Source organism: Arachis hypogaea, chromosome 1 (genome assembly GCF_003086295.3).
Source record: "Arachis hypogaea cultivar Tifrunner chromosome 1, arahy.Tifrunner.gnm2.J5K5, whole genome shotgun sequence".
NCBI classification, from domain to species: domain Eukaryota; kingdom Viridiplantae; phylum Streptophyta; class Magnoliopsida; order Fabales; family Fabaceae; genus Arachis; species Arachis hypogaea.
In genome coordinates, this window is record NC_092036.1 from 46,791,078 (window position 1) to 46,814,024 (window position 22,947).

General features: G+C 37.4%; 1 protein-coding gene across 1 annotated transcript; it reads right to left on the reverse strand.

The window, feature by feature from the left end:
• Window positions 1-14,888: 14,888 nt before the first annotated feature.
• LOC112721555 (ribokinase-like) lies at window positions 14,889-17,196 on the reverse strand. The gene is made up of 3 exons (XM_029288066.2): window positions 16,464-17,196; window positions 15,699-15,894; window positions 14,889-15,601 (listed from the first exon to the last, which is right to left on the reverse strand). Exons 1-3 carry the CDS (start codon window positions 16,911-16,913, stop codon window positions 15,510-15,512), a joined length of 738 nt encoding a protein of 245 aa, XP_029143899.2. The 5' UTR covers window positions 16,914-17,196; the 3' UTR covers window positions 14,889-15,509.
• Between the last annotated feature and the right edge of the window lie 5,751 nt (window positions 17,197-22,947).

The window sequence follows — 22,947 nt, forward strand, 5'->3', positions numbered from 1 at the left end:
CCACATAATTATTGGAAGCAACTAAGGATAGGAACACCAAAATCACTAGGGATCATGCAACAGAAGCAAGGAAGAGACATAAAGGAGCTCAAAAAGCACCATTGGACCTTCAAGAAGGCGCCACCCTCACTCAGGTGGACTCATTCCTTGTTCTTATTTTCTCTGCTTTTTCGGTTTTTATGCTTCATGTCTATCTATGTTTTGTGTCTCTACTTCATGACCATTAGTATGTAGTAACTATGTCTTAAAGCTATGAATAAATTCTATAAATCCTTCACCTCTCTTAAATAAAAAAATGTTTTTAAATCAAAAGAACAAGAAGTACATGAATTTCGAATTTATCCTTGAATTTAATTTAATTATATTGATGTGGTGACAATACTTTTTGTTTTCTGAATGAATGCTTGAACAGTGCATAATTTTGATCTTGTTGTTTATGAATGTTAAAATTGTTGGCTCTTGAAAGAATAATGAACAAAGAGAATGTTATTGACAATCTGAAAAATCATGAAAATTGACTCTTGAAGCAAGAAAAAGCAGTGAAAAAGCAAAAGCTTGCAAAAAAAATTGCGAAAAAAAATAGAAAGAAAAAGAAAAAAGCAAGCAGAAAAAGCCAATAGCCCTTAAAACCAAAAGGCAAGGGTAAAAAGGATCCAAGGCTTTGAGCATCAATGGATAGGAGGGCCCAAGAAAATAAAATCCAGGCCTAAGCAGCTAAATCAAGCTGTCCCTAACCATGTGCTTGTGTCATGAAGGTCCAAGTGAAAAGCTTGAGACTGAGTGGTTAAAGTCGTGATCCAAAGCAAAAAGAGTGTGCCTAAGAGCTCTGGACACCTCTAACTGGGGACTCTAGTAAAGCTGAGTCACAATCTGAAAAGGTTCATCCAGTCATGTGTCTGTGGGATTTATGTATCCGGTGGTAATACTGAAAAAAAAAAGTGCTTAGGGCCACGGCCAAGACTCATAAAAGTAGCTGTGTTCAAGAATCAACATACTTAACTAGGAGAATCAATAACACTATCCGAAATTCTAAGTTCCTAGAGAAGCCAATCATTCTAAACTTCAAAGGAAAAAGTGAGATGCCAAAACTGTTCAGAAGCAAAAAGCTACAAGTCCCGCTCATCTAATTAGAATTAATATTCATTGATATTTGGGATTTATAGTATATTCTCTTCTTTTTATCCTAATTGATTTTCAGTTGCTTGGGGACAAGCAACAATTTAAGTTTGGTGTTGTGATGAGCGGATAATTTATACGCTTTTTGGCATTGTTTTTAGGTAGTTTTTAGTATGATCTAGTTACTTTTAGGGATGTTTTCATTAGTTTTTATGCTAAATTCACATTTCTGGACTTTACTATGAGTTTGTGCGTTTTTCTGTGATTTCAAGTAATTTCTGGCTGAAATTGAGGGACTTGAGCAAAACTCTGAGAAGGAGGCTGACAAAGGACTGCTGATGCTGTTGGAATCTGACATCCCTGCACTCGAAATGAATTTTCTAGAGCTACAGAACTCCAAATGGTGCACTCTCAACGGCTTCGGAAAGAAGACATCCAGAGCTTTCCAGCAATATATAATAGTTCATACTTTATTCGGGAATTGATGATGTAAACTGGCGCTCAACGCCAGTTCCATGTTGCTGTCTGGAGTAAAACGCCAGAAACACGTCACGACCCCGAGTTGAACGCCCAAAACACGTTACAACTTGGTGTTCAACTCCAAGAGAAGCCTCAGCTCGTGGATAGATCAAGCTCAGCCCAAACATACACCAAGTGGGCCCCGAAAGTGGATTTATGCATCAATTACTTACTCCTGTAAACCCTAGTAGCTAGTTTATTATAAATAGGACCTTTTACTAGTGTATTAGACATCTTGGGATGATTAGTTCTCAGATCATGGGGGCTGGCCATTCGGCCATGCCTGGACCTCTCACTTATGTATTTTCAACGGTGGAGTTTCTACACACCATAGATTAAGGGTGTGGAGCTCTGCTGTACTTCGAGTTTCAATACAATTACTACTATTTTCTATTCAATTCTCTTTATTCTTATTCTAAGATATAGTGCTTCACTTCAACTTGATGAATGTGATGATCCGTGACACTCATCATCATTCTCACCTATGAACGCGCGTGACTGACAACCACTTCCGTTCTACCTTAGACCGGGCGCATATCTCTTGGATTCCTTAATCAGAATCTTCGTGGTATAAGCTAGAATTGATGGCGGCATTCATGGGAATCCGGAAAGTCTAACCTTGTCTGTGGTATTCCGAGTAGGATTCCGGGATTGAATGACTGTGACGAGCTTCAAACTCCTGAAGGCTGGGCGTTAGTGACAGTCGCAAAAGAATCAAGGGATTCTATTCCAACCTGATTGAGAACCGACAGATGATTAGCCGTGCTGTGACAGAGCATTTGGACCTTTTTCACTGAGAGGATGGGATGTAGCCATTGACAACGGTGATGCCCTACATACAGCTTGCCATGGAAAGGAGTAAGAAGGATTGAAGGAAGAAGTAGGAAAGTAGAAAAAGAAAGGGCACAGTATCTCCATACGCTTATCTGAAATTCCCACTATTAATTTACATAAGTATTTCTATCCCTTTATTTTATTTATCTTTTAAATATCTAATCCAATTACATTTGACTCTACCTGACTGGGATTTACAAGATGACCATAGCTTGCTTCATACCAACAATCTCCGTGGGATCGACCCTTACTCACGTAAGGTATTACTTGGACGACTCAGTGCACTTGCTGGTTAGTTGTGCGAAGTTGTGAACCATGGTATTGGCACCAGGTTTACGGCGCCATTGCCAGGGAAAGAAAGAGCAATGAATTTTACAAAATACATAAACATATGAATCATAATTTTGTCCACCAGAATCCCAATGAGGAAGACCTCATGGGATGTCTCTCAAGCAAGAAGGAGTCCCCTATTGAGGACCCAAGGGAATCTGAAGGTCATATAATGACCATAGAGATCCCATTAAACCTTCTTCTGCCATTCATGAGCTCTGAAGACTATTCTTCCTCTAATGAGGATGAAGATGTAACTGGAGAGCAAGTTGCTCAATAGCTAGGAGCCATCATGAAGCTGAATGCCAAATTGTTTGGTAATGAGACTTGGGAAAGTGAACCTCCCTTGCTCATTAGTGAACTAAATACATGGGTTTAGCAAACCTTACCTCAAAAGAGACAAGATCCTGGTAAGTTCTTAATACCCTGTATCATAGGCATCATGACCTTTGAGAAGGCTCTGTGTGACCTAGGGTCGGGCATAAATCTTATGCCATTCTCTGTAATGGAGAAGCTGGGGATCATTGAGGTATAGCCTGCCATATTCTCACTACAGATGGTAGAAAAGTCAATAAGACAAGCTTACAGATTAGTAGAGGACGTGTTAGTAAAGGTTGAAGGCCTTTACATCCCTGCTGATTTCATAATCTTAGACACTAGGAAGGAGGATGATGAATGCATCATCATTGGAAGACCTTTCCTAGCCACAGCAGGAGGTGTGATAGATGTTAACAGAGGAGAATTAGTCTTTCAATTGAATGGGGACTACCTTGTGTTTAACACCCAAGGGTATTCTTCTGTAACAATGGAGAGGAAGCATGAAAGCTTCTCTCAATACAGAGTCAAACAGAGACCCCACAATCAAACTCTAAGTTTGGTGTTGGGAGGTGTTCCGAGGGTTACCTGAAACTGTAGGTCGATCTCGGTCGAGATCTTCTGTGTTGGTCGGAGCCGGCGTGTCCGACAAGTGTATAGCGGCCGGAGCTGGTGTATCCGACTTATGGAACTGAATGTGCTACTGATCCTTCGTCCCCGGAGAGTGGGGGGTACTTGCAAGGGACTCCGATGCTTAAGTTAGCAAGGGTATTAAGCAGGTATTGAGTAGAATCAGAGTATGAGTTATACCTGGGTGCTCCAGTGTATTTATAATGGTGAGATGTGGCCTCCTGTGGATAAGATAAGTTAGTTATCTTATCTTATCTTTATCTTATCCTCAAGTGAGGTCATCTTATCTTCAAGGGAACCGCCCTTCTCTTGTAGGCTTGGGCTGCCTTAGGATCTGGGGCGTGTTCCTCTTATTTGGGCCCTTTGTTTGAGCTTTCTCGTGACTTGGCCGAGCTCTTTGAGAAGAGCTCCGACCTCCCTAGCTAGCTTCAAACCAGCTAATAACGCTTCGTATTTCGCCTAGTTGTTTGAGGTCGGGAATCCGAATTTCAGGGAAAGCTCAAGTTGGGTTCCTTGGTTGCTTTCGATTATTACACCTGCACCGCTTCCGGTTTTATTCGAGGAACCGTCCATGAATATGTTCCACTCTATGGGGATTTTCGTGGTGTCTGTGAATTCTGCGATGAAGTCGGCTAGGTATTGTGATTTAATGGCTATCCGCGCCTTGTATTGGAGGTCAAACTCGGACAACTCGATTGCCCACTGTAAGATTCTTCCTGCTAGATCTGTTTTCTGCAATATCCCTTTTATGGGCTGGTTGGTCCGAACTTTAATGGTGTGCGCTTGGAAGTATGGGCGAAATCGTCGGGATGTGAGTATCAGAGCGTAGGCAAACTTCTCTATTTTCTGGTAGTTCAGCTCTGACCCCTGTAGTGCTTTACTAATGAAGTAGACGGGTTATTGTCCCCCTTCATCTTCTCTAATTAGTGCTGAGGCTATTGCCCGACTTCCTACTGCGAGGTACAGTATGAGTGGTTCTCCCTCTTGTGGTCGAGATAAGATAGGGGGCTGTCCCAAGAATTCTTTGAAGTCTCGAAAGGCTTGTTCACATTCCATTGTCCACTCGAAGTTCTTTCCCTTCCTTAAGGTAGCGTAGAAGGGGAGGGATCATATTACTGACCCTGCTAGGAATCTGGACAAGGCCGCCAATCTCCCATTGAGTTGTTGTACTTCTTTGACATAGGTTGGACTTTTCATGTTGAGTATGGCCTGGCATTTATCTGGATTTGCCTCGATTCCTCTTTGTGTGAGCATAAAGCCCAAGAATTTACCTGCTTCCACTACGAAGATGCATTTAGCCGAGTTGAGTCGCATGCCGTGCTTCCGTATGGTGTCGAACACTTGAACCAAATCGGTTAGTAATGTCTCTTCACTTTGTGTCTTTATCAACATGTCATCCACATAGACCTCCATGATTTTTCCGATGTGGTCTGAGAAGACTTTATTCATTAGCCTTTGATAAGTGGCTCCCGCGTTCTTAAGGCCGAAAGGCATTACGATGTAGCAATAATTTGCTTTTGGTGTGAGAAACGAGGTTTTTTCTTGATCCGGTGGATACATTGGGATCTGGTTGTACCGTGAGTATGCGTCCATGAACGAGAGATACTTATATCCCGATGAGGCATCTACTAGAGCGTTGATGCTTGGGAGTGGATAAGGGTCTTTTGGACAGGCTTTGTTGAGGTCGGTGTAGTCGGTGCACATTCGCCACTTCCCGTTTGACTTTCTCACCAAGACGAAGTTTGCTAGCCATAGAGGGTATTTAACTTCTCTTATGAACCCTGCCTCTAGTAGTGCTTGTACTTGTTCTTCTACAGCCTGAGACCGTTTTGGCCCGAGTTTCCTTCGTCTTTGTTGTACCGGTCGGGATCCCAGGTAGACTGCCAACTTGTGGCTCATTAGTTCGGGATCTATGCCTGGCATGTCAGCAGCTTTCCATGCGAAGAGATCAACATTATCTCGTAGGAACCGTATTAGTGATTCCTTTGCGTCTCCTTTTAGGATCGTGCCAATATTAGTTGTTTTATCCGAGGTATCTTCAATCTGGACTCTTTCTATTTCTCCTTCGGGTCGTGGGCGGAGTTCTTCTCGTCTCTGAACTCTGTCGAGTTCGATTGTGTGGAACTCTCCTCCTTCGCCTCGGAGGTTTAGACTTTCGTTATAACAGCGACGCACCATCTTTTGATCTGCTTTTATTGTAGCTATCCCTTCTGCAGTTGGGAATTTCATACATAGATGTAGAGTTGAAACTATTGCGCCGAGTTGATTTAACGTTGTCCGACCTATTAAGGCATTGTAGGCTGAGCTTACGTCGACCACGATATAGTCTATCTTGAGTGTTCTGGAATGGTTTCCCTTTCCGAAGGTTGTATGTAACGATACGTATCCCAGTGGCTGTACTGGGGTATCCTCAAGTCCGAACAGGCTGTTCGGGTATGCTCTTAGCTCTTTTTCTTCTAAGCCGAGCTTGTCGAAGGCAGTTTTGAATAAGATGTCGGCAGAGCTTCCTTGGTCAATTAATGTATAGTGGAGGTTGGCGTTTGCCAATATGATTGTGATGACCATGGGGTCGTCGTGTCCTGAGATGATTCCGGATGCATCTTCTTTGGTAAACGTGATTGCTGGGATGTCTGGCGCCTTCTTCTTTCCTTCGACATGGTATACTTCTTTGAGGTGTCTCTTGCGGGATGATTTGGAGATTCCTCCTCCAGCAAATCCGCCGTGTATCACGAGGACGTGTCTCTCCGGTGTGCGGGGTGATCGTTCAAACCGTCCGACATCTTCATCCCTTCTTCTTTTTCTTGGTTCTTCATCCCGATTGGCCAAGAACCGATCTAGTTTTCCTTCCCTTACTAATTTCTCTATGACATTTTTCAAGTCAAAGCATTCGTTGGTGGAATGTCCTCGGACTCGATGATACTCACAGTATTCGTTCCGATTTCCTCCTCCCCTTTTGCCTTTGAGTGGCCGAGCTGGGGGTATTTTTCCCGTATGGCAGACTTCTTTGTAAACATCTACCAAGGACACCCTAAGAGGGGTGTAGTTATGATATTGTTTGATTTTCTCCCCGGAGCGATCTTCCTTTTTCTTGGATTCTTTATCTTTATCTCGGTAGGTAGAACTGAACCTAGAGGCTTCCCCAAGTCGAGAATTCTCCTCCATGTTGATGTACTTTTGTGCCTGTTCTTGTACTTCGTCCAGGGATGCTGGGTACTTCTTTGATATAGATTGGCTAAATGGTCCTTCTTGTAGGCCATTTATGAGGCCCATGATGGCAGCTTCTGTTGGTAGACTTTGTATATCCATGCATGTTTTATTGAATCTTTCCATGTAGTTACGAAGACTCTCTCGATCTCCTTGCTTGATTCCTAATAGGCTGGGTGCGTGTTTAGCTTTGTCCTTTTGTATGGAAAATCTGGCCAGGAACTTTTTGGCTAGGTCGTCGAAACTCGAGATGGACTTTAGAGGTAGGTTGTCGAACCATCTAATAGCTGTCTTGGTATGAGTTGTTGGAAAGGCTTTGCAGCGAACTGCATCTGAGGCGTCAGTGAGGTACATCCTACTTCTGAAGTTGCTGAGATGGTGGTTGGGGTCCGAGGTGCCGTCATACAGAGTCATATCCAGAAGTTTGAAATCTTTTGGGATTCTGGTCTTCATAATCTCCCTGGTGAATGGATCTTAATCTTTGTGAGAGCTATCCTCTGGGGTGGATCGAGTAGCTTTAGTTTTGAGATCAGCTTCGAGTTTTAGAAGTTTATCTTCTAATTCTCGGCGTCGCCTTATCTCCCGATGCAGATCCTCTTCTTTTTCACGTTGATGTTGGGCTTCTTTCTCAAGTTGCTTTAATCGATCTTGAAGCGCCTCTATCACTCCTGGATTTGATGAATTTTTGTCCCCGTTGAGCTCCGGAGTATCTTTGAGTGTAACATCCGCATTCTTATGCGGCGTTCTATCTTTCAAATCTGAATTGTGGTCATTGTCATGGTCGTCCGCCATGGTGATGGGATGACTTCCAGGTTCCCCGGCAACGGCGCCAATGTTCCGAGGGTTACCTGAAACTGTAGGTCGATCTCAGTCGAGATCTTCTGTGTTGGTCGGAGCCGGCGTGTCCGGCAGGTGTATAGCGACCAGAGCTGGTGTATCCGACTTGTGGAACTGAAAGTGCTGCTGATCCTTCGTCCCCGGAGGGTGGGGGTACATGCAAGGGACTCCGATGCTTAAGTTAGCAAGGGTATTAAGCAGGTATTGAGTAGAATCAGAGTATGAGTTATACCTGGGTGCTCCAGTGTATTTATAATGGTGAGATGTTGCCTCCTGTGGATAAGATAAGTTAGTTATCTTATCTTATCTTTATCTTATCTTCAAGTGAGGTCATCTTATCTTCAAGGGAACCGCTCTTCTCTTGTAGGCTTGGGCTGCCTTAGGATCTGGGGCGTGTTCCTCTTATTTGGGCCCTTTGTTTGAGCTTTCTCGTGACTTGGCCGAGCTCTTTGAGAAGAGGTCAGATTGTCCTGACCTGAAGAGGTCGATCGCTTTGTCCGTAGAACATCCCGGGTCGGACAACTCGACCCAGGATATGAACAGGAGGCCACAGCCAAACACTAAGTTTGGTGTTGAATCCCCACATCCAAACTCTAAGTTTGGTGTTGGGAGTCTACAACATTGACTTGATCACCTGTGAGGCTCCGTGAGAGCCCACTGTCAAGCTATTGACATTAAAGAAGCACTTATTGGGAGGCAACCCAATTTTTATTTATCTAATTTTATTTTTCTTTTATTGTTCTTTTATGTTTTATTAGGTTCATGATCATGTAAAGTCACAAAATAAATACTAAAATTAAAAATAGCAGAAGAAAAAGCACACCCTGGAGGAAGGACTTGCTGGCGTTTAAACGCCAGTAAGGAACATCTGGCTAGCGTTCAACACCAGAACATAGCATGGATCTGGCGTTGAACGCCAAAAATAAGCAGCATCCTGGCATTTAAACGCCAGGAATACACCCTGAGGAAAGCTGGTGCTGAACGCCAGAAACAAGTATGGAACTGGCGTTCAACGCCAGAAACATGCTGCAAATGGGCGTTGAACACCCAAAACAAGCATGAAGCTGGCGTTCAATGCCAGAAACAAGCATCAATCTGGCGTTGAACGCCAGGATTGCATGCAGAGGGCATTTTACACACCTCATTAGTGCATGGATGATAATCTTTGACACCTCAGGATCTGTGGACCCCACAGGATCCCCACCTACCTCAACTCACATTCTCTCCTCTTCACACAATCCAATAACGCTCTTCTCCAAAAACCCTTCACCAATCACCTCAATCTCTCTTCCCCATCACCTCTTCACCACTCACATCCACCCAATCTTCCCCATAAACCTCACCTACCTTCAAAATTCAAAATCTCTTTCCCACCCAAACCCACCCTAAATAACTACTCCCTCTCCCTTCACTATATAAACCCCTCTATCCTTCTTCATTTTCACACACCACAACCCTCTCTTCTTCACCTTGGCCGAAACCACACACCTCTCCTTTTCTTCCATATTTTCTTCTTCTTCTTCTCTTTTTTTTTCTTTTGCTCGAGGGCGAGCAATATTCTAAGTTTGGTGTGGTAAAAGCATAGATTTTTTGTTTTTCCATAACCACTTATGGCACCTAAGGCCAGAGAAACCTCTAGAAAAGGGAAAGGGAAGACAAAAGCTTCCACCTCCGAGTCATGAGAGATGGAAAGATTCATCTCAAAAGCCCATCAAGACCACTTCTATGAAGTTGTGGCCAAGAAGAAGGTGATCCCTGAGGTCCCTTTCAAACTCAAGAAAAATGAGTATCCGGAGATCCGACATGAGATCCTAAGAAGAGGTTGGGAAGTTCTGACCAACCCCATTCAACAAATCAGAATCTTAATAGTTCAAGAGTTCTATGCCAATGCATGGATCACTAGGAACCATGATCAAAGTGTGAACCCAAATCCAAAGAATTATCTTACAATGGTTCGGGGGAAATACTTAGATTTTAGTCCAGAAAATGTGAGGTTGGCATTTTAACTTGCCCATGATGCAAGAAGATACACGCCCCTACACTAGAAGGGTCAACTTCGATCAAAGGTTGGACCAAGTCCTTATGGACATATGTGTGGAAGGAGCTCAATGGAAAAGAGACTCAAAAGGCAAGCCGGTTCAATTAAGAAGACTGGACCTTAAGCCTGTGGCTAGAGAATGGTTGGTAAAAAAAGGGTCAACTAGCGTCCAGCCAACTTATCAAACTAGTTGATAAAAAACTAGCGTCAATGGAAACAATAGTCAACTAACTACCCAAGAACTACCACTAAATGTCGGACATTATGACTCTAGTATCCTAGGAACTCAAATCCCAAGACAAGGTGTGAAAATCTACTCAAAATCCATAATGAGCATTTTCACAAACACCTTGTGTGCATAAAAGTAAAACATGGAAAATTGCAAGGAAAAATAGAAAACTATAACCAACTATCAACAATATCAACAAGAGACAAGCAATCAAGCATAAATAAAGCATAAGATATGAAATCCAATAATCAAAACTTCAAGAAACTCAAAATTGCAATTATAAACAAGTAACTTGAACCAAAGCAAATGAAAGTAAATGTGCTATAATTAAAGAGGAAATTGAGAGTACTTACAATAAAGATGAGCAAAATTAAATATCAAAGCTTCTATAAAGTGCTACAATTGAACCCTAATTAAAACCCTAAGAGAGCTCTCCGTAATCTACACTACTCCTACTCCTACTCCTACTACTATGGAAAAAATGTAAAAAAATAAAGTTCTAAGTCCTAACTTTACCTAATGCCTTCATATGTGTTGATACTCCCTTCATATAGCACTTCAATTCAGCCTCTAGCCTTAAAAAATTAGGCCAAAAGCCCTCAGAAATCGCGCAGCACGTGTTTTATTAATGAAACCACGTGCAGGGTCCTGTGCGTACGCACACATGCAAATCTCTTCTTATGCGCACGCACGCTTGCTTGTGCACATGCACACTTCGCTCAGTGTGTTTTTCCTTATTTTCTTCATGTGTTCTCCCTTGTACATGCTTTTTTCCACTTTTGCTTAGCCAATCTTGCCTCAATGACCTGAAATCACTCACAAATCATATCACAACATCGGATGGCATGAAAATGAAATTAAAATAACTAATTTAGGCACAAAAATGCATGTTTTCACATTTAGGTTCAATTTAGGGATCAAACACAAAAATATGCTATTTTGGTGCTCAATTGTGAGTTTATGTGAAAAAAATCCATCTAAATTGAGTCAAAATATATCATCAAATATGGACTCGTCAACGGTGTGAGAGAAGGAAAAGGAATGGCAAAAACGAGATAGTGTCGTGATGGTGTTAGAGATAGTAGAGAAGATAATCATGGTAGCCAATAGTAATAGCGGAAATAGAAGTTATGATGATAAAAATTTAAAAACAAAGCGAGGTGATAGTTATGGTTGTTCCTCTTGCTACTTAAAAAGTTGGAAAGGTTTGAAATCGTCACTAAACTAATCTTTTGTTAGTACTTGTTGGTAGGGGTGTAAAGTACCGAATCGAACTGAAAAATTCCGCAAAACCGAACCGAAAATTACAACAACTGAATGAAAAATCGAAAAACCGATTTTTTATTGTTTTTTTGAACTAAACCGATCAGTTCGGTTCGGTTTTTGGTTGATTTGGTAAAAACTGAACCGACTAAGATGTTCTCTAGTGGTTCTTTTTACTGGTTTACCCTTAGTTTAACTTAGGAATAAAACCCTAAATATGAATACCCTCACTCTCTTTCCCTTTCACTCACGCAGCCTCATTCCTCACACAGACACCCACTCACCCATAGCTCACTTCCATATTCCATTCTTCCTCCTCCATGCAGCCATGATTGAAAGAATGAGAGCTTGAGAGAGGCAGAGAGCGTCATCCACCATCAAAGAAGCCCTCCACTGTCGCTCGAAGCCATCGTAAGTCATCCATTCATCTCCGTCACAGACTCGCAGGCGTAGCAAAGAGCAGCGCCGTCGTGTACCCAGAAACCCAGAAGCATCATCTAGTTTGCGCCCTCCACCGTCGCTCGAAGCTGTCATCCAGTCATAAGCCATGGCAACAAACCCTAAGCGGAGTAGCACTCTAGTCGCCGAGCAGCACTCTGGTTGCCGAGCCCTCTCTTGCAAAAAAACAACTGAACAATGTCTTCTTCGGAGGTTAGTATTTAATTTAAGAAATTTGTTCATGATACTGATAAAAGAAGAAATTACTGCTAGAAACTAGAAACTCTCGTTTCAGCAGATCTTATCGTAATCCATTTAGAGCTTGAGATATTTGTATGTTTTAGCAATTTTAATTTAATAAATTAAGCAGAAAAATTTTGTTTGAAGATTATGATTTGGTGGTTGGTTATTTTGCACATGATGAACATTTGTGATATATAATCATGTAATTGTAGCTGTTTGAATCCAGAATATACATTTATTTATTTATTTATTTATTTATTTATTTATTTATTTATTTATTTATGTGGATATTTTTATGTGGTCTTGGCTTGCTACTTGCTAATCTTGTTGGATGAATTTTGAATATTATGTAATTAATCTTGGTGTCTTTTTGCTCTTGTTTTGAATGAATGTGTGTATGTAATTGTAAACCTAAAAATATTGAAAAAAGTTACAACTCACATTGGAATTAAAGGTCATCATCATCATTCAGAAATTTTCAATTTATATATAGAACACACATGTCTCTCATAGTCTCATTTCATTAATTTTATGTTGCTGATTGTTTATGGCATTTAAATTCTGTTGATTGGCTTTAAAAATGAATTAATTATGGTTCTGTTTATAAGCTGCTTTGGTTCTGCTTATGAGCTGTTTAAAAATGAATTGAAAACCTAAATTCTGTTTATGAGCTGCTTTGGTTTTGTTTGCAGTCGCCTGCTGCATAGTTCAATGACTATGTGAGGTGATTTATGTGGCTTATTATGATTTTTAGGGTACTTGAATTTTCGTTTACTTACTTTAGTGGCTTAAACTTCTTATCGTTTACTTGCTTACTCTCTCTGTGCATAGATTGATAGATTGATAGATAGATAAATATATTGTATCTCTTCCAATGGTGCTTGAAGGCTGTGAATTAAAACCATTGCAATACCTGTAGATGAATAATGAATTGTAATTAACTAATAACTATGAACCTAAGGGATTTGGATATCTTTTTCTGTCTAAGTATCTTCGTAATTTAATTTTTGGTGTTCTTTTTTCTATAAGTTATGGATTTGGAATATTTTGGTTAGCCATAAATTTATCTTTTATGCTTCAACCACTGCATTATAATTAATAATTCTCTACTCTGCACACAATTCTCTCTAACACATACACTATTTTAATTTGTAAATTTTAACTATTACTCTCAAAGCTAAACATATATAAGCTTTAAATGTTGAAAATAATATTTTTGAACAATTTTTAATGCTGAATTTGTGGCTGGAAACAATACTTTTAGTGATGTTTATGTTTATAATCTATATTGATTTTTTGTTTTATTTTTGTAGAAATTCCACCAACCGGAGAAGATGACGACGAATCTAGTATGGATTCATATTAAGCATGGTGGCTGTTTGGTTTTTATTTGGTTTAAAATGACTGTTTCAATTTTTAGTATGTTTTAAAGTGTGTTTGTTTTTATTATTTTGCTAGACATTTTTAATTGTCTTTGTTTTATGTTTAATTAAGTTGAATTTGTATTAAATTTGAATGTGATATACTCTTGTTATTCTAGTTTATTGACGGTTTTAAACTTTATTTTATGGTAATTTAAATTTTGATTATTAAATGTAAAAAAACCAAAAAAACTAACTAAATCAAACCATTGTTGATTCGGTTTGGTTTGATTCGGTAAGTAACAAACCGAATGGTTAATATCATTATAAAACCGATCAAGTCAGTTCAATTGATTTTTGGTCCAAAACCAAATCAAACCAAACCGATTACACCCCTATTTGTTGGTCCTTTTAGCACACAGGTTATGCTGTCTCAAAATAATAAAGTTATTTGACCTTATTGACTCTTTTTGTATTAACGATCGTATTGTCCTTTATGTAAGTAGACAAGAATTGGATCAGGTGTTTATTTGCCTTTAAATAATTATACAATCCAAAATTATTGAAAGTCTGGTCAACTCACACACAAACTCCCTAAGGCTATATTTGTATTAAGGTTCTAAAAATCGAACCAATAATCAAATCGATAAAATTAAAAGTTCAAAAGTTTATAGCTTCAACTACAACTCAACTGAAGTAGAAATAGATATTAAAAAAATGTATTTATGTATAAAATATATAAATTCCTAAAAAAATTATTTGTTTTTTGCATTTTATTATTTTAAACCATTTAACCACTAAAAAATCAAATCGATTCGCCAGTTAATCAGTTGTTTAACCAGTTTTTTTGTTTTTGACTAATTCACTACTAATTATTTTTGCACTGACCAGACTAGTGTGGTGGCCGGTTCTCAAATAACCTGGCCAGACCATCTAATTTGATCCGATTCTTATAACAATATTTTGTATTGATATTAAAGTAAAGTGAAAATTTGAAACGCAAAAGAAATAGTTTAAATTCCATTCCATTGTTTGATCATCAAGACTTCGTTCATTGCATCATAAACTAAATCTTTTATGATGCAAGGTTAAATCCACTTCATTACCAACTTTTTCTTTCAACCATATATTATTAATCCAAGCAATAGAAACTCCATTTTGTTGGACTCTTCTATTTCTCTAAGTACTACCAATCCAAGTATAGCCTAGAAAGCCAGCAAAGTTAACATTTTGGCTAGAAAACTCATCACATTAGCCGGGTGATTTTTTTTCTTCTTTTTTTTTCTTTCTTCCCCTGAATTAAGAAAGCTAATTTATTAAAATGACTCTTTGCATGTATGTTACAACCACACGAATCAAACTTTTCCTGTAACCTCAGAAGTGATTACTCAGCCTAAGTAGCTAGCTTAATCTTATTTCAATGGCAATAAACTACAGAATGGGATGACTGACCCCCAAAAGTGCACTTGAAAATTCTCACATAGAATTATTATTGCTTCTTAAGATTTCAATACACTGGAAGGATATTTAAGGGGATCCAATGGGGATTTATCATTTCTCATTTAAATAATAATTAACTAAGAATCATGAACAATGGCACAGTACTGACAATTTAAGATACAAACACCACAGTAACTTCCTATGTGAGTCGAAATCTTGACATCATGTCGTTGACTAAGGTTTGGTTTGATAAAACTTTTTGAAGAGGTGCTTATGCTTTCGTTTTGTGTTTGGTAAATTAAAAAACTCATGTGCTTGTACTTATAGCTTTTAAAAGGTAGAGGTGGTTTTGAAAGCATCTAAAGAGGAGCTTTTCAAAGTTGACTTGTGCTTATTAAAATTAAAAAGTCTAATATAACATCATACATTAATTAAAATATTTATTATAGTATTTTTAAATTTTAAAAACTATTTTACCAAACACACTTGTTGCTTGTGCTTATTAAAAACCATTTTTAATTTAATTTACCAAATATAGATATTACAACTTTTAAAAAAATATCTTTTAAAACTATTTTTAAAAATTAAAAGTTTTACTAAACCAAACCTATATAGTTTAGAAGAGGATTTTTGAATTTTTCGGACTAATAAATAAGAAGTACAAATGAAGAGTGAGTATGCAAAACTTCACCTTCCGCCTCATGCAAGATCCTTAATGATAATTAAGAAGTTCTAGAACCGATTTCCTATCGGGCATGCTGGGAATGGCCCCCTTCACTTGAACACACAGAGAAACTGCAGCAGCTGTTGCACAAAATTGGCACATAAGAGTTGGGCACATTTTCCATAATAGAAAATTCTAGAAATAAAAGGGAATGCATATGGTCAAGGTCAAGCATACCGGCAAATTTGAGGCATTCCTTTTTGGATTTGCCCTCAACTAGTGCAACAGCAAAAGCAGCTGTAAAGGCATCACCAGCCCCAGTTGTATCGAGAACCTTCTTAGCAAATATGGCAGGTTGCTGAATCGGTTCTTCTCCTTCAATAAAAAGTGATGATCCTTTCTCTCCAAGCTTTACAAGTACTTGCTTAACTCCCTAAGAATAGAGAGACATAAAGAACACTAATGGCATTAGAACTAGAATCATACAGACATAAATAAATCCAGGGCAACAACAGCCTCATTCATCTATCAATCAGCATTTTGCAATTAACAAAGACATCCTAAGAGAAATTGAGACAACTTGGAATATATGGAGCAACTAAGTTATTGAGAGGACACGTGCAATTAAAGAGGAAAAAAAGGATATGTAACTTCAACACTTATTGAACAATTTCTGTTTATGCAAGCCATGCAAATTATGAGGGTGGGTAATGAAAGCCAAAAAATTTAAACAGCTGCTGTGTGCGACCCAATTAAGGGATATAACATAACAACACTATAAAAGGATCTTAGTTTAAAGCATATGGAATATGTATATATAATGGCATATCTTAGTTAACCATTATTGCATGTAACAGCAATGCAGAAAGTTATTAAATTTTCAAATTGATACCGAAAATAGTGTACTCTTCTCAAAAGATCTATAAGCAACGAATATGGTGTACGAAAAAGGTAATACAAAAAAGCATTTCATGATGACCCCAAATGTACTACAGAACTTACCCATTTATGGCATTTAGCTGCAGCCTGTGCAATATCTTCAAAACTTTCAGTTGGCATTCCCGTAAGGCGACCAAGTTCAGTTTCATTAGGGCTCAGAATATCAACATAGTTCAGTAATTCTTGTGGAATTGGAGAATCCATGCCCCCAGCGTCAAAAATTACTGGTATGCCAGCACTCCTTGCAGCCTGTACAGCATAATACATAATGCAATAACCGCAAAACGAATCATTTTTAACCAAATATCTCACTAGAAACTTAATTAAAGGAAGAAAATGAGAAAGGGAAAATTTTGATGAAATTTGATAAAACATAGAAATCTTAAGGATGAGCCGGATATTCACATGAACCCATGCCAATAATTTCAAAAGTACACGATACGTGAAAGCAAATGAGTCTACACTTTGATGAAATAGCATTTGAATTTTGAAAATGACAAACCCTTCTGGCATTGATATTCAAAGAAACAACAACAAAAAAACATCACACTAGGTGAGATCAGATACATAGATCAAACAAGCCATTGAGCCCTATCCTATATCATATTACCTATCCTATATCATATCTACAGTGAGACTATTTATATATAGATCTCCTTTGAACACCTCATCTATAGTCTTCTTGAATCTTCCTCTACCTTTTATCTCATCTACCCTCCTAACTAGATGCTCTACCAATCTTCTTCTTATGTGTCTAAACATCCTGAGATAAGATTCTACTGTCTTCTCAGCAATAGGCGCTGTCCAACTTTTTCTCTTATATTTTCATTCTTTATTTTGTTTACACATGTGTAGCCACTTATCCATAACAGCATCCTCATCTCTACCATAATTTATTTTCTTTTTTTTTTGTTAAAATAAGAAACTGTGACAACTATGGCTCTATCATATATTCATGTGTTTGTAGCTGTTGATAGCTATATTAGTTCTGCAAAATTAGTAGAAAAAATTGAAATAAATTAAGTAAATTCTTCGATTACCAATATAATAAAGATTTTAATAAAAGAATTCATTCTCCAAATAGGTGATTAAAATAGGACAGGGCAGGTGCAGGTGTTTTCCTAATCAAACATAACAAATGAAAGTGAAAATAGAAAAACCAATTGATTTTTTTGGTTTCAGTTCTCTGCATTTTCTCCAGTTTATTTTACTTAGGGAGGACAATAAATTATCCTGGATGAAATGTTTAAATAATTTGATTTAATAGTTAACACCAATCATTTTTCTTATTCTTTCAGCATGCAAATGCCTTAATATGCGAACGAGTTCAAAGATTAAGCATTCTTCTATATCACTGTTTATTTCAAGACATAGACAACTTTCTTTTTCCTATTTTTAAAATGCTAACTAATATAGGAATAGCTATAGGTAGCGATATTTCAAAAGCTAGCAAGCTGACAACTAACTTCTAATTTATGAATGAAGTCAAACATCGAAACTAGTTTGGTGGCTTGGTAGCTTGATTGAATATATTATTGACTGTTTATTCTTAACTTCTAATTTATGTTGATATGCATTCTTTGATGATTCAGTTATGATGCGTAGCTTCTTTCATACTTTTGAAATTTTGCTGTTTCAATATTTTCTTATTGATTTATTACTTATTTAGATATTGTTATATATTTGTGTTATTTAGGTTGAGTGGTTGATTTTGCTATGGATAACTCTGTCTCTATGGAAGTTGATGGTGAGAATGTAACACAAAATCCTGAAAATATGGAAAGATCCGAAACGGCAGAAGATATTAAAAAGAAAAAGACGAAGGCAACAACTTCTGATGTGTGGAGATATTTCACAAAACTTGGACCTGGTGATGATGGTATAGATCGTGCTCAATGTGATGGATGCAAACAGAAGTTTAAGGCTGGTGGTAAACAATATGGGACATCGTCACTTAAGCGTCATTTAGACAGGTGCGTGAAAGTAGACTTTAAGGATATTGGTCAAACTTTGATAGAAATGTAAAATAAAATAGGGGCTCTCAAGATAGATAATCATGTATCGCGTGAGATGTTTGCTGCCTTTGTGATTGATTGTGATGTTCCCTTTTCTATTGTTGGTAATAAGAAATTTAGGAATTGGTTAAATACATCAGTCCAACTCTAGACCTGGTTACTAGAAATACACTTAAGGAGGATGTGCTAGAAATTTACTCAAGGAAAAAAGAAAAGTTTAAAAGTACTTTAGTGGCCATTTCTAATAGAGTTTGTTTGACTTCTAATTTGTTGACATCCATCACTACAAAGGGTTATTTATGCTTAACTGCTCACTTTGTTGATTTAAATTGGAAATTGCAAAGTAAAATTTTGAGTTTTTGTCATATGCCTCCTCCTCACACGGGATTTGAATTGTCTTCCAAGATTTTTGAGCTTTTAAATGAATGAGGAATTGAAAAGAAGATTATGACTCTTACACTGGATAATGTATCTGCTAATAATACATGCCAAGATCATTTGAAAAGTACATCAAATATGCATGATTGGTTGTTGTGTGATGGAGAGTTCTTTCATATTCGTTGTTCTACTCATATCTTGAATCTTATTGTGCAAGATTGATTAAAAATTGCTCATGATGCATTGGATAAGATTAGGGAAAGTGTGAAATATGTAAGGGAATCGAAAAGTAGAATGATAAGGTTTAAAGAATGTGTTTCTGTGATTCATGGTTTGAATTTTACAAGTGGGTTGCATTGATGATTGGGTTTTTGACAGTATAGAATTTCACAAATGAATTCTCGTTGCAAGTATAATTTCCAAACCAATCAAAAATCCTTTCATACAAAAGATTGTTTGTCACAAGTAACAAACCCCTAATTTTATAAATCGAAGTATTCAAACCTCGGGTCGTTCTCCCTAGGAATTACAATAAAGTGTCTTGTTATTGGCTAGAAATGTGTTTTGGGGTTTTGGATAAGAAGCATGAAAAGTAAATGGCAATGAAAATAAACTAACAACTATAAAAGGCTCTTGGCAAGGTATGAAAATTAGAAGTCCTATCCTAGTTATCCTTCTCAATTGTGATGAGAATTGTTAATTGCTACCACTTAGTTAACCCTTACTAAATAAAGGAAAGTCAAGTGGATGAATTGACTTGAGCCACAAGTCCTAGCCAACTCCCAAGGAAAGACTAGCTTTAGTGTACTCCAAACCAATTAGCAATCTCTCCAATTACCAATCAACAAAGGAATTAGATAACTCAAGTGTCACTAATTACTCTACCTAGGCCAAGAGGAACAAAATCTATACTATAACTAGAAGAGGCATTTCAACAAACACATAAAAGGCAATACAAGTAAACAACATAAATTGCAAGAATTAAAGAGAGATCTAACTACAAAGGCAAGAGATCAATAATAGAAAAACAAAGAAGAACACTTATTATGAATTACCTCTTATTGAATTGAAAGAAAATAGAAGGAACAATAGTAGATCTACAACAAAGTATAAGAACATCATAAAGGAAATTACAACAAAAGAATAGAAGAAGATGAATGTAGCAACAAAGAATTGAGAAGATATAAGTAGAAGAAGATGAATTAAAATCTAGATCTAAGAACTAAGCCTAATCCTAATCCTAATCCTAGAGAGAAGTGAGAGCTTCTCTCTCTAGAAACTACTTCTAAAACTAAACTATGACTAATGGTAACTAACATCCTCATCCCTCTTCAATCCTTAGCTTAAATAGCATCAGAAATGAGTTGGATTGGGCCCACAAGGCTTCTAAAATCGCTGGCCACGAGTTGCATTAAGTGGATCATGTGCCACCATCAACGCGTCCGCGTACTGTGCGTGTGCGCGCCCCTATGCGCGATGCAACTATGGCAAATCTTATATCATTTCGAAGCCCCGGATGTTAGCTTTCCAACCCAACTCGAACCGCATCATTTGGACCTCTGTAGCTCAAGTTATGGTCGTTTAAGTGCGAAGAGGTCGGCTTGATAGCTTTCCGGTTCTTTCATTTCTTCATGAGTTCTCCAACTTTTCATGCTTTCTTTCTTCATTTCTTTGATTCAATCTTTGCCTCCTAAACCTTAAATCACTTAACAAACATATCAAGGCATCTAATGGAATCAAGGAGAATTAGATTTAGCTATTTTAAGTCCTAAAAAGCATGTTTTCACTCTTAAGCACAATTAAAGGAGAATATACAAAACCATGCTATTTCATTGAATAAATGTGGGAAAAGGTCTACAAAATACTCTAAATTCAATACAAGATAAACCGTCAATTTGGGGTTTATCATGCATCTGGATGTTACAACTCGATGGAATTCTACGTACATTATGCTTGAAAGTTCTATCAAGTATCGGAAGGCCTTTGAGTATTTGAAGGCAACCGATCATGCTTATAAGTATTGTCCTTCGGTTGATGAATGGGGGAGAGTTGAAAGGATATGTGAATTTTCATACCCCTTTTAGAAACTACTAATTTGATTTTTGGCACGTTTTATCCTACTTCAAATTTGTATTTTCTACAAATCTATCATATTCAATATGTTTTGATGGAAAGTTTGAGAAGTGAATATGAGCTTCTAAGGAGCATGGGAGAAAAGATGATAAACAAATTTAAGAAGTATTGGAAAAAGTATAGTGTCATTCTTGCATTTGGTGCTATTCTTAATCCTAGGATTAAGATTTCTACTTTAGAGCTTATGTATGAAGAGATTGATGCTGAGACTACAAAAGGGAAGGTGGAACATGTGAAAGAAATTATACAAGTTTTTTGAAAAATATGACAAGAATTCTCTTCCAACTGTTGAAGCATAAGGACCTAGTATTCAATCTTCATCCATGGCCCATACCCCTAAAAGTGCAAGTAATAAGCGACTTGCGATTGTTGGCGTAAGTAATGTTTAACATATTTTAATTCTCTTATATTATTAATTGTCATTATTCTATCCTAACAAGATGTGATTATTTATATTTTGCTAGAAATTGATGAAACGTAACCATCAAGCTGAGGTCTTTAGTGGAAAGAATCCATTTGATACATATTTGGAGGAGCCACTTTTGTCAATGGATTGCTTTGAAGATTTAGATGTTTTGGAATGGTGGAAATTATATGAGAGTCGTTATCCGAAGTTATCAATGATGGCACGTGAGTTACTGAGTATTCCAATTACTATGGTTGCATCGGAATCTGCCTTTAGTACTGGAGCTCATGTCATTAACAAATATAGAAGTCAAACGTTGCCAGAAAATGTTGAGGCTGTGATTTGTACTCGCAATTGGAATAAAGGCTTTGTTGATGGTAATTAGATTGTTAGTTACTAATTTAATATTTATATAATATTTAAGTATTTATATCTTGTTCTAAATTTGGGTATTCTTCTAATTGTATGTGAACGTAAAGGTGAAGATGTGAATCCTCAAGATGCTAGGCGAGACGGTGTTTCAACTTTCGGATCAGATTCAAATTTTATTGATTTGGAAGTTGATAATTGATTTATGTCTGTTGATTTAAGAATTTTTTGGGTGTCTTATTGATTTATGAATTATGTTATGTGTTTTGTTTTAATTATAGTAGGATTTATGTGTGGATTATGTGTTTGTTTTATTATGGTTATGCACTTATGTTTGAGACTTTAAGACTTATTATTTGTTATGTTTTTTGTATTATTGTTAATTTCAATAAAAAAAAGTTATTATGGTTGATTATAAATTTTTTATGGATTAATAATTAATTTGAGATATTACTCTATATATTAAAAATTAATTCGATGAAATAATTTTATTATAAAATAAAATAATTGTTAGTACTTAGTATGCTAAATTGAATTTTATCATAAAAATTAATTAAAAAATATTTCAAAAAAAAAGAGGCGGGCCGCCCCGTCAACCCGCCAGTCCGCCCTTTGGCGGGGGATAGCAAGTTGAACTCATATTAGTTTGGTGAGGTAGGCCAGCCCGTCCCATATTTGGGTGGGCTTTGGCAGGGCGGGCGGGGTGGGCCAGCCCGCTTTGCCACCCCCTAACCGTGATGGATCTAGCTAATATCTATGTAAAAGGGATTTTGTATCATTTGCTGCACAAACAACTCCATAGCTACCCTTCCCTATAACTTCAAGAATCTTAAATCTGTTGGCATCCTTATAGTCGGTGAAGAAGTCCAACTCTTTCATGTCCTACATATTGACATATAATATGTAAACTATAATCAATGAAAACCAGATAAGGAACCAAATCAAACCGAGCAGAAAAATAACTAGTTAACCAAATCCCTTCAAGATTTCATATTGAATTAACAATAATTCTTTTAAAAACAAAAGTTTTCATCATAAATCTGGAAAAATAATAATTTGAGACAAACAAGCTCCAGAATAAGGTGAAACCAAGAAAATTTCACTACACAAAAGAAGTGACATTAGTTTCTACGAATCAAAACAGATCGAAGATCAAGGTGAAACCTCAATTTGCGGCGAATCAGCTGAAAAAAGGGACCGATTAAGCAACAAAATCTTCGAAGGTTTTGGAATTAGGGTTGCAAAC